The 13,642-nt window shown below is 39.2% G+C and overlaps 1 protein-coding gene across 4 annotated transcripts in view; it reads left to right on the forward strand.

Annotated features, from left to right (window-relative positions):
- The window catches only part of ret (ret proto-oncogene receptor tyrosine kinase), a 103,287-nt gene that overhangs the window by 74,924 nt on the left and 14,721 nt on the right, over nt 1-13,642 (forward strand). For all 4 annotated transcript variants that reach the window (XM_020047394.3, XM_029120591.2, XM_034292914.1 and 1 more), the window contains one exon: nt 11,238-11,543. In XM_020047394.3, coding sequence (XP_019902953.2) covers nt 11,238-11,543 — 306 coding nt within the window. The remainder of the gene's footprint in view (nt 1-11,237; nt 11,544-13,642) is intronic.

Below are 13,642 nucleotides of genomic sequence, written 5' to 3' on the forward strand. Positions count from 1 at the left end.
CCAACCTTTGTTAAATAGTGTAGTTAGAGACCTGGAACTGCAGAAAATAGGTCCCACGTTCGAATCTCGTCACAGTAAAAACAAATTATACATTAGGATTTGTTCCAGATAGAAAAACACTTCGCTGGATACAACCTTAAATAAGCTACGTTATAGTAAGCCAAAACTGAAACTGTTTATGGTTAAATTGCGATTATCTCTGGTGGATTTTCAAATTACGCATCTGTGCATGCTTTTATTGGTAATATTCAGAGGTGGGGGACTCGAGTCACATGACTTGACTCGAGTCTGACTCAAGTCACAATTTTCAGGACTTGTGACTTGCTTGATTAAAGTATGAAAATGACTTGACTTGACTTTGACTTGAGAACAAGTTACTTGAGACTAGACTTGACTTGAAGTGGAAGACTCGACAATGACTTGAACTTATAATAAACAAACAGCAATAAAATTATTTTATATGTTGTGACATCAGCACCACTAATCAGCGTATGTGCCTTTAACGCTGCACAATTCAAACCGCGCCAAACATGGCAGACAGTATAACGTTAGTCGAGCTCCACAAATAGTATCGTTTGGATACAAGGACTTTGAACTGGACCGTGTGAATAAAAAAAGATTTGCCAGATGCTAAATATGCAACAACGTCAAATTTCATTCGTCATTTTAAGAACCACAAGGAAAGGTAAGAAAGTAATCTCTTTATATTCAGTTTCACTAAGATCTATAACGATTAAGTTACTAATGTAATGAATTAATCTTTTGTTTGTCATAATTTGGCCTTGGTTGCATATTATGTTTGTTTTTTTCTTATTAGAAATGTGACCATTATCATTACTGAATACATCTGGTAAATAGATGTAAGGGAATTTGACTATAACAGTGGCATATCCTGAATTTTAATGTTGATGGGCATCTTAAAATGAGCGGGCATGTATATTATTACACGTAGGCTATAATGTCTGTATTAAATGTGCGCATTTTCAAGTGTTTGTGGACTGCGTGTGGAAACTAAAAAGCATTGTGCTTACACCATAACAGTTAACTTTACTGCATGAAAGGCTAACATGGAGGCGCCGATGTGATTACTAGCACCTACACATTTCAAAGAGTTTAATTTTTTTTACTCATACAGAAAAGAATAATTACAGCGTAATTACATATTAGGCAGTTTTTCCGGTCACAATAATTAGTTTATAAGGTTGTTATTATTAGCCCTTATTACATGGATTGGCTGAATTCCAGTGCAGAATGCGTGTTATTTCTTGATAACAGACCGCTGCCATGAAAAACAGCGCGTTGCTATGGACGCAGCAGGATTCTAACCAGAGACGGAACGGTATTTGATTTTGAAATCGAGCTTCTCACCGAGCGCACGTCAGTAACCGAGGACAGTGTGTGTGTGTGTTCATCTCTTTAGTACTGTGACTTGACTTGAAACTTATAAGGACTCGACTTGACTTGCTTAGGGAGAACCCTTGACTTGACTTGCTTGATTTATCTGAACTGTGACTTGAGACTTGACTCGAGACTTGATGGTTAAGACTTGAGACTTGCTTGGACTTGACCATGTGTGACTTGTCCCCATCTCTGGTAATATTGGCTAGATCGAAACCCCTTGGGCAGTAAAAGTGTAGGAGCTTCCACGATTCTCTTGTCTTTTCACTTAACGAAAAAGTAAGTTATTGATAGTTATTGTTTCAATAACACAGCTCTCAGCGGGATTGTTCAATTAGTGCGAGGACCAAGGGCGTAGATTTGGTTTGAACATTGGGGGGGTTTAAAGTTGTGAGCTGCCTGTTTTTTTTTTTCATGTGTATTGTTATTGGATCATCTTTCTTTCTTTCTTTCTATATGCTTTAACTGATTACAAAATCAACACCTGCTCCTCCTCTCCCTCTGCTGACTTGTCTACCCTGCTATATTTACCTTGAATCTGTTATAAAAACATGTTAAGAGATTATACATCTCATTACGTTATGAAATTTGTGAATAATCATTCATAATCATAAAATTCTAACATAGTATAAAAATAAAGAAATTAAGGCGAGACACTACAGGTGAATAGGGGGGAAAAAATAACTAATAGATATCATCATGAAACTTCCCCTCTTGATTACTGACATTAAGACAAATATTTTTTGTATTACAAGTTTTTAGAAAATATATGTTTAAATATGCTAATTGGGTATTATTTCATTAAATATGTGCAAATGTGCATACATTTCCAGAAGAGAAATCTGAACATTGGATAAAGCCAGATTCAAAATTCTTGTTTCATTTTGTTGACATATTACAGTCAAAGGTTTTTACAGAGGGAATTTTGGATATCTCTTTTTATCACTCCATTAATTAGAAAAAACAGCCATAAAAAATCTATTTTCGCCCCTCTTTTAGGTACAAAATGTTGTATAAATCAGAATGTGAATGATATATAAACAAACCCCTCTGTAAAAACCTTGAGAATAAGGATAGGAATACACATGGAAAATTTGGTGAATGTAAGTGCTGCTGAAGTGGAGATTTCTGGCTCAGAGTATGAGAAAAAACCCATTTTGAGAAAACAGCCTTTAAAGATTTGTATTGTAAAAATGCATACTTTTTTGTGGAAAAAACTATTTACAAACATAATATTTTATAAAATCATTAGCAATCAACAATACAAACCATCTAAAAAAACTTCAACACTTATAACACAGCATTTATAGCCTTTAACTGAACAGAATAGCGAAAAGAAAAGGCAAAAACACACTCCGAGCATGTCACGTGATGCGTCTGAACGAATCACTGTGTCAGAAATTGACATCAGCCAATGAGATCCGCTTTTAGAGTAAAATGCCCAATTTTAATTTGACGATTGCTTGCTGATAAACAGCACTCACCATGAGAGAGAGACCTTTCCAGTGATATATGATATGACAGGGTACAAACAGCGATCGCGCGGAGCAGCAAGTTGATTTAGAACGACAACTTTTGATGAATTTAGGCGAAATCAAGAGACTCAAATAGACTAGAAATGTAGTAAAATAAAGACCTAATGTGTATTTTTGACTTTTTTTACACCACAAGTCTGAAAGAAGTCATGTTATTGAAGACAAATAGCCCCCATAGAGCCCCAAATCTCAACATTGACCAGTAAATCGTTCATTCATCCAATTCGTTAAAAAGTCAGATTAATTTAGGAAGAAAACAAACACCGATGTGAATACTTTTGTCATTGATAATTACAGACACTATTGAAAAATGAACTAGCAAAACAGACGGCTGATTTGGTAACTTGTTATACTGATAAGTGAGCTATAAGTTAAATACATTGAAATGGAGATTAGCTAGCTAAAATATATCTGGTTTCACTGGTGTGTACTTAGCTATTACACAATATTCTCATACCTCATTCTCAGTACATGGTTGTTGTTTTTTTACATCCCTCTCTGACCAGCAGTTAAATAAAGTCCGCTGTGCAGCGCTTCTCTTCATTTTTGAACGTTACCCGTCGTCGTGACTCGTGTGCTCTCCACTCGCGTTGTTTTGGAAAAAGTGCGCCTTGGGCGTTACCAATCGGTTCAATGGAGGGGAGTATTATTATTATTTTTTTTTCTATTTGATTATGACAAACTCATATTTGAGTAGGAACAATTATTGTTACAAAATATATGAATTCTTCATACTTTTCATTTGATCTACTGTAATTCTCATGTCGAAATATTGGGGGGGTTGTAACTGATGGATTTAAATATTGAGGGGGTTACCTCCCCCCCATCCCCCCCATAAACTACGCCCCTGGCGAGGACACAAAGCTCAACTATAAACAAGGATTTTATTACAGTTCTAAAGAGTTAACAGAAAACGTGCCAAATTCCAAAAGGGTATCTCAGGGTCAGGCTGAACTTCAACAGAAAACTTAAATGATGCTTCTTCTTTAGGGTGAAATCATAATCCTGATTTCCTCAGGTAAGTAAAGCGTCTTTTCAATCTTACTTTACCGGGGCCGTAGCCCGAGGCCATTCCAGCTGTAAGTCCTTCAAACTTCTAGTGGTGTTTCCAGCCTTCCGTATTCCTCGCTGGAAACGATATTGGAGCGGTCTGGTCCTTCCTCGAATGCACAACCCGCACCTTGCCTCCCAAAAAAAATAAAAAAACCTCACTGTGTCTCTAGTCCTTAAACCCTTCAGGTCATCAGACCCTGATCAGTCTCAGGTGTGCGGGAATGCCATGTTTTGAAGGGTGGAGTTCCCGTCTCCACCAGCAGATAGAGACATAGTTGTTCATGGTTGCAGCCATCTCAGGGGAATGTAGCACCCTTCCAGGACACAGCCTCTCGTGACATCACACAGTGTGTAGTTCATCTTCAGTCTCGCTAGCAATTGGTCAATTCTTTTGACTATTCCAAGTAGTAATTTAGTAGGTACTGGTAAGCCTATAACTGGCTAATAAGCTGTTTAAACGGCCAGTGGCAAAGGCTATATACAGCTCCGGAAAATAGTAAGAGACCACTGCACCTTTTTCTTTCCTTTCCAAAAAAGTTGAAAAGGAAAGTTTTGAGTGAAGAACAGAAGGGTTAAAATTCAGAGACCAGTGCAAATTGAAAACTTCTGTTGCTCACTTTTCGACTTTTTAGGAAAGGAAAGAAAAAGTGGTGTCTGCAGTGGTCGCTTAATTTTTTCCAGAGCTGTATTTTATAGATGCTATTTGTGGTGGAGGTAAACGTAATAAGAAATTTTAGTCGGTTTAACACAGTGCTTAATGGTGTCTAGCGAAATATTCAAACTTGGCGTGTTTAATGCATGACAAAACTATCTAATGTTGAGTTTCTATGAAATATTTATCACTTTTAATTGTGGGCTGGCTGAACTAGGCTTGTCTGGTTCCTTTTCTGGTTTAATGACTTTGATGCTTTGTGCAGAAACTTAATTTAGGATTAAAAGCATCTTAAAATTATTCTTTCCACTCTTTTTTGAGTTTTCTTAAACTCTTTTAAAATGTTGGTTGGCATTTCCCTGCCTAATTTAATTTATTACTATTCATCATTTAACCTCAGCAGGAAACCGATGGAGTGCTTCCTCCATTGCATCTCGGGGTCTTGTTCGCGAGTGAGGGGACAATGGAGCAGGAGATTGGCCGGAGAATCGGAGCAGCGGGGCCGTATTGCATTCGCTTTACCACACCGTTGTGACGAAAAGAGAGCTGAGCCGATATACCGGTCAATTTTCCTTCCTACCCTCACCTATGGTCATGAAGGCTGGGTCATGACCGAAAGAACAAGATTGCGAGTACAAGCAACTGAAATGGGTTTTCTCTGAAAGATGGCTGGCTTCTCCCTTAGGGATAAGGTGAGAAGCTCAGCCATCCATGAGGAACTCGGAGTAGAGCCGCTGCTCCTTTGCATCGAAAGGAGCCAGTTGAGGCGGTTCAGGCATCTGGTAAGGATGCCCCCAGGATGTCTCCCTAGGGAGGTGTTCCAGGCACGTCCAGCTGGGTGGAGACCTCAGGGTAGGACTAGGTGGAGAGATTATATTTCGACACTGGCCTGGGAACGCCTCGGGATCACCCAGTCAGGGCTGGCAAAAGTGGCTCGGGAAAGGGAAGTTTGGGGTCCCCTGCTGGAGCTGCTACCGATACCGGATAAGCGGATGAAGATGAGAGAGAATGAGAGATCATTTAACCTAAGAGTTTTTAAAATAGGTCTGGATATTTTTGTGTGCCTTGTGTACTTCAGAGAGCATCCAATCCAAACTCAAGATTTACCCTTCTCTGATTGGGTGGCCTGTCTCTGTTTGAGTGGCTTTTCTCTGTTTGGGTGGCCATTCTCTGATTGGGTGGCACTTTTCTGTTTGGGTGGCTCTTCTCTGTTTGGGTGGCCATTCTCTGATTGTGTGGCACTTCTCTGATTGGCTGGTCTTTCTCTACTGTTAAACAAAAGATTTCTGTGTAAAATATGGGTTCTCTTTTAACCAACACCTTGATTGCATGGTTTCAAGTGGAAAAACATCTGTCTGTATCCTGTAAGTTCCATCTACTGTCACCTATTTGGAAAAATAGCTACCAGCACTTTGGTTCCATGCCTTTTATCTTCCCGCAATGGGCTAAGCAAGACACATGGATACTAAATTATATTGTTTACCAACATGGTCGTTGGTCTTTTTAAGATCTGAAGGATTGCTGCTCTATCCCAGGCTCGTCATGTTTTGTTTTCATCTAAAGCACTGTGCAGCTATGAAAATGTATGGTGTTTCATGGGAGCTGGGAGGTAGGGCCAGGCTCCTACCCTCTTGTGACGTTAATGACTTCCAGTAGAGTTACTGGAATGGTCTCTCTAATTTGCAATAAACTAACATCATGTAATGTTAACAGTCACCCTGTAACAATGTTGTGGGAGAAAGATCTGTAGAGACTCGGTGTGGAATGGAATCGGCCCATATTTAAGTGACATATTTAATTCCTGAGTGTACATTTATGATATTAAAGATTTTAGATAATGAGCAATGCCATAAATGCTATTTTTTTGTAATAGGAAAGTGCCAATGTTTTTTTACTGTTCAACTGTAGAAACACTTCGCAAACATGAAGTTGATGTTTTAGCTACAATACTTAAAAAGAGCATTCCACTAAACCCAGCACTTACAGTCAACTCAAGAATTGGCATCGTTCATAAAGTTCATAAAGTGAATGCAAAAAATAACACAAACATTGAGTCATATTTTTGGCTGAAACATCAGAGGGTATACTTTCTTTGCAACACAATAATTTCTCAAACACAACATTTTATTGAGTAGTACAAGTTGTATGGCAAAACATAGTTTTCTGAAATATTGGCACCCCTACAATCAATATTTTGTGAAGCTTTCCCTAGAATGGATAACAGCACTAGGCCTCTTCCTGTAAAATCTGACAGTTTGGCACACACTTTTGGAGGGATCTTGGACCACTCCATGCAGCACATTTCAAGATCCATGATAGTCTTAGGTTTTTGCTTGTGGACTGCCCTGTTCAATTAAGACCACAGGTTTTCAATTAGATTCAAGTCCGGAGACTGAGATGGCCATTGTAAAACATTGGTTTTATGTTCCTCTAACCATTTCTGTGTTACTTTTGATGTACAGTGGGGAGAACAAGTATTTGATACACTGCCGATTTTGCAGGTTTTCCCACTTACAAAGCATGTAGAAATCTGTCATTTTTATCATAGGTACTGTTCAACTGTGAGTGACGGAATCTAAAACAAAAATCCAGAAAATCACATTGTATGATTTTTAAGTTATTAATTTGCATTTTATTGCATGACATAAGTATTTGATACATCAGAAAAGCTGAACTTAATATTTGGTACAGAAACCTTTGTTTGCAATTACAGAGATCATACATTTCCTATAGATCTTGCCCCGGTTTGCACACACTGCAGCAGGGATTTTGGCCCACTCCTCCATACAGACCTTCTCCAGATCCTTCAGGTTTCAGGGCTATCGCTGGGCAATACGGACTTTCAGCTCCCTCCAAAGATTAAATATTGGGTTCAGGTCTGGGGACTGGCAAGGCCATTCCAGGACCTTGAGATGCTTCTTACGGAGCCACTCCTTAGTTGCCCTGGCTGTGTGTTTTGGGTCATTGTCATGCTAGAAGACCCAGCCACGACCCATCTTCAATGCTCTTACTGAGGGAAGGAGGTTGTTGGCCAAGATCTCGCGATACATGGCCCCATCCATCCTCCCTTCAATACGGTGCAGTTGTCCTGTCCCCTTTGCAGAAAAGCATCCCCAAAGAATGTTGTTTCCACCTCCATGCTTCACAGTTGGGATGGTGTTCTTGGGGTTGTACTCATCCTTCTTCTTCCTCCAAACACGGCGAGTGGAGTTTAGACCAAAAGCTACATTTTTGTCTCATCAGACCACATGACCTTCTCCCATTCCTCCACTGGATCATCCAGATGGTCATTGGCAAACTTCAGACAGGCCTGGACATGCGCTGGCTTGAGCAGGGGGACCTTGACTGCGCTGCAGGATTTTAATCCATGACGGCGTAGTGTGTTACTAATGGTTTTCTTTGAGACTGTGGTCCCAACTCTCTTCAGGTCATTGACCAGGTCCTGCCGTGTAGTTCTGGGCTGATCCCTCACCTTCCCCACGAGGTGAGATCTTGCATGGAGCCCCAGACCGAGGGAGATTGACCGTCATCTTGAACTTCTTCCATTTTCTAATAATTGCGCCAACAGTTGTTGCCTTCTCACCAAGCTGCTTGCCTATTGTCCTGTATCCCATCCCAGCCATGTGCAGGTCTACAATTTTATCCCTGATGTCCTTACACAGCTCTCTGGTCTTGGCCAATGTGGAGAGGTTGGAGTCTGTTTGATTGAGTGTGTGGACAGGTGTCTTATACGGTTAACAAGTTCAAACAGGTGCAGTTAATACAGGTAAAGAGTGGAGAACAGGAGGGCTTCTTAAAGAAAAACTAACAGGTCTGTAAGAGCTGGAATTCTTACTGGTTGGTAGGTGATCAAATACTTATGTATATAAAATGATAATTAATAATTTAAAAATCATACAATGTGATTTTCTGGATTTTTGTTTTAGATTCCGTCTCTCACAACTGAAGTGTACCTATGATAAAAATGACAGACCTCTACATGCTTTGTAAGTAGGAAAACCTGCAAAATTGGCAGTGTATCAAATACTTGTTTTCCCCACTGTATGTTTGGGGTCATTTTCTTGTCCATGCTAAAATATGCTGGTAGTAAAATTTATTATGGCATTGATCTTACCAAAAGCCCATGGACCACAAGTAGCCAAACATCCCAAAGCATCAATGATCCACAACCATTTTTTACTATGCTAATATTACTTGAGGGCCATGTAGCTAGGCATGCTTCAAATTCAACCAAGAGCAATGCCATTTTGACATGACATATATTCCTTCTAGCTATGACAATTGAAAAGACTCAAAATAGTATTTAATTACCTCAAAATAGTATTCTGTGGCCTCAAAATAATATTTTGTTCCCTCAAAATAGTATTTTGTTACCTCAAAATAGTTTTTATCTTCTTCATGTCACCTCTTGGTCTCCGTAACAAATGGCATTGCTATCGTCAATTATATTGCTTTATTGTATGCTTGGAAGATGATATTTCTCTTCTGACAAAATATTTGAATTGTTAAGAATCAGTCGACATGTTTGGGGAATCTGGTTAGGAAAATACTTTGGAGTTTGTGTACATGTGCAAAAGATCGCATTGCCACTCTATCAATAACTTGGAATTGTTTGTTATTGTTTTTGAATGGCTGATATAAATAATCTCAATAAGTAAAATACAAGCAACTTGAGAAAGAACAGTCTACACATTTTAAAGTTTGAACAGTTTTTGTAACATAAACGTGTGGGAGGAATAGCATTCCGAAGAATAATAATAAGAACTTTTATATTGAATACTTAAACTGGATCCGGTTTTCAGGTTAAGCATAATTTATTATAAAAATCCTCAAACCGGATATCCTTCATGATAGCACCATGAGCTGCACATACAACAACTTACATTACACATAAGTCATTACAGTACTATCTACAGTATTCTTTAGCACATTAAGGGCCACACCTATAGATCAAATGCATGCAATGTCTTGCTTCTGTAATCTTATGAAGGGCATAAGATTATATCCCAACTTGTTTCTTCTGTGTCATTACATTGTTCAGTGACTTGTCATACATGGTACATTTCTGGAATGGCTTTCACTGTACATCCAGAATCTCACGTATTATGTCAAATTATTAGAATACTCTAGTTTACCTTCAGGATACGTGTATGATTATCTCATTTCGTTACTTATGTGTAAAATATCTTTCTTGTTGTGATGACCTTAAGAGTCAATTGACTCTTTCACCAGAACCTAAACATACATTCATACACACCAGACACACACACACACACACTCCTGCACACCTCACACACACTCCTACAAATTCCACAACCGTTTATATTGAATGTAATTAAACTTACAACCACTTTACCCAACATGATGTCTCCAACTACGGCAAGTATGTAAAAGGTACAACCTAATATATAAAATGAATTTTCCCTATTACGAAACCAACAGAAGTTACACTGTTTACAGCTTTTACTGTATATTGCGAATAACCCACATGAACTAACCAACATCCCAATTTGTTCAACTTTGGAAATGAGAGTAATTGTCTCAACTATTATTAACTATTGAACTATATCCAAGAAAATGATTCTGTCCCAGATGAAGGGTTAGTGTAATTACAAGTCCAAACGTCTAGGTGCCCGCCTATCTCTTGAAGGATAATGGCATTCAGCCTGATGCTGTCGTTCCACAGCATCACACAACCATTGATCAACTCCACGGTCTTTAGAGGAATAGAAAAAATTGTGAGTTCCTTGACTAGGGAGAGCTTAGCATAAAACTATAGCAGTGTCATCTCGTTCTGATATCAAACAACATTTAACTTCATTCAGATATTCTCTCACAACTTTACAGCTCTTAACCTGTAAAAGATATATATATTTTGTAGAATGTTGACGTATTTGGCCGTCTAAGGGTTAAAATCAATGTGCTCAAACCTTGTTGTAATAAGTAAGCAGACAATTTAATAATGTCGCATTTATTGTGCGAATCAGCAGAAACATACAATTCTCTGAAGTCGGTAACTTAAAATTGTTTAATGAATTATGATCATATTTAATTTACAGCTAGGTGAAAGGTGAAATCTTAAAAGTTCTTAATTTGATAGCCATCATTTCATTGTTGCTGTAGGTTGAAAGCTTTCGAATAATTTTAAATCCTATTTCCTAACTTTTATTGATAAAGCAATACACTATACTTATTTTTTCAGATTTTCATTATTTCATTATAAGATTACTCTGTATTACTCTGTACTTGTGTCTTGAAAGGAAGTACTCTTCAGCAATTTCTAGAACTATGCAGCGTTATGTTTATAACCAGCTCATGAAAATAATTACTTTTGTCTGTTCTGGCAGAAATAAAAATGTTCCCGTGACAGAAGGTTGTACATTATTTTTGTTGCGGAAGATGATTCAATTGCTCAGCTTGCAAGCAATGTGCATACTAATAAGGTATAGTTTCAAGGTTATATGTCATGTTGAGAGATTTCCTTTCAGGATCAGTACAATAAAGTAATTGCATAAAAGCTCAGAATGTGTCCAGTCATCAAAAAAAACACTGCCAGAGATTAAAATGGGGCCCTTGGTTTTTGTTCTCTTCCTGATCAGGTGGTTATTGGAAGCTATCTCTGCACGTCATGGCGACAAATGGACCTGTAAAGAACATCTTCTGCCAGAATAACCCCTTTGTACATGTCAGCCTCACGTTCCTCAACACAACAGCATCACCGTGTGGGGAAACCAAGGAAGAGCTTGAGAAACTCTGCTTCCCTGAAAAGAAAATGAACAAGGATACTTCACGGATTAACTCCCACATTAAGGAGAATCGGTTCCCCGGGGCACTTCGGCAGCTCAGGCAACTCACCAGTCTAAACATCTGCCCCAATTACACCATCTCCTACAGTGTGGAGTCAGGTTAGTCATGCAACACACCATCGACGCACACTCCTACACAGCACTAAAACACTTTGCACATACACACTGTTATGTTACACTTGAGGTTAAAATCGCATACAGAGTCTATGTTCAATCAAAGTTTAAGCATAATGTATTATAAAAATCCTCAAACCGGATATCCTTCATGATAGCACCATGAGCTGCACATACAACAACTTACATTACACATAAGTCATTACAGTACTATCTATTCAATTAGCACAATAAGGGCCACACCTATAGATCAAATGCATGCAATGTCTTGCTTCTGTAATCTTATGAAGGGCATAAGATTATACCCCAACTTGTTTCTTCTGTGTCATTACATTGTTCAGTGACTTGTCATACATGGTACATTTCTGGAATGGCTTTCACTGTACATGCAGAATCACACGTGTTATGTCAAATTATTAGAATACTGTAGTTTACCTTCAGGATACGTGTATGATTATCTCATTTCGTTACTTATGTGTAAAATATCTTTCTTGTTGTGATGACCTTAAGAGTCAATTGACTCTTTCACCAGAACCTAAACATACATTCATACTCACCAGACACACACACACTCCTACAAATTCCACATACACAATCGTTTACACACCTCAAGCACCTACACATAATCTATTATGTCTCGTGGGATTCATAACCACGTCTTTATAACAACATATGAATAATGTGTCAGGAGGCTGGACTTGGTTCAACCGTTTATATTGAATGTGATTAAACTTACAACCACTTTACCCAACATGCTCCATGTCGGCAATTATCTAGGTTAGTGTAACCAACATGCTCTAACTACAGCAATTACCTAGGTTAGTGTAATTACAAGTCCAAACGTCTAGGTGCCCGCCTTTCTCTTGAAGGATAACGGCATTCAACCTGACTCTCACTAACAATATCTTTATGTACTGATGTTGACACAGGTGTGGACAGGTGAGTTGTCTGTGTCAAATTCTCTTCACACATTTGTGTGGATGTGGCCACGTCTGTGTCCTGAGAAGTGCTGGGCCGGGTTATCACCCAATTACAGTTCTGGACCCCTCACACGGTTGGTTCTGTTGGTGTAGCTTTATTGAACAGTAACTGATCTGCGTGCCTTTTCCAGATGACATCCTCCTCAGTCTGGACTGTATAGGACACAGGATCAGACTGAGCAATGACCGTAGCCGGGACCCACTTTGGTCCATTAAGGTAGTTGCTAGCTAATACGTTTTCGCCAGCATCAAACCCCCTGTCCTTTGATTTTAATAAATGGCGCTTGACTTGACTCTCCTGTTGACGTCGTTCTATCTTTTTTCTGTTCGGAAGTCTAAGTAGGTCAAAGGTTGTGCATAGCTCTCTCTTCATGAGAAGTAATGCAGGTGAAGCTTTGGTGGTTGCATGTAACGTGTTCCTGTAGGATAACAGGAAGCTGTGTAAGCGTTGGTTGAGTGTCCCTTGACTCTGAGATGCTTTCAAGGCATGTTTCGTGGTCTTTACAAACCACTCTGTCAATCCGTTAGTAGATGGATGGTAGGGAGCAGATCTGATGTGCTGTACTCCATTTACCTGTAAGAAAGTGGCCATTTCTTGGAACACTAGCTGCGGTCCATTGTCGCTCACAAGCTGGAATGGTGATCTAAACCGACTGAACACTTCTCCTAGCTTCTCAATGGTCTTTTCAGCAGTATTAGACTTCATTATGGCAAATTCTGGCCACTTACTATGAGTGTCCACAATCACGAGGAGCATTCTGTCTTCAAAAGGACCTGCAAAATCTACATGTATGCTTTGCCACACCTCCTCTGGCCAATCCCACGGATGAAGAGGTGCAGGTTGAGGTACGTTGCAAACTTTCTGACATGAGGAACATGTTTTTTCTTTTTCCTCAATGTGTCCATCCAAACCAAGCCCCCAGAAGTAACGATCTCACGATTTCCTTAATGCGAACCATTCCACAACGACCTGAGTGAAGTTTTTGCAACACTGGTTGCTTCAGTGCAGTTGGAATTATTATTCGCCTCACCCACAACAGACAACAGGGCTGTACTGACAACTCAGTTCTCCTTGAAAGGTAAGGTTTCCAGTCCGGAGTGTCC

The sequence above is a fragment of the Esox lucius genome, chromosome 6 (genome assembly GCF_011004845.1).
Source record: "Esox lucius isolate fEsoLuc1 chromosome 6, fEsoLuc1.pri, whole genome shotgun sequence".
Classification (NCBI taxonomy): Eukaryota; Metazoa; Chordata; class Actinopteri; order Esociformes; family Esocidae; genus Esox; species Esox lucius.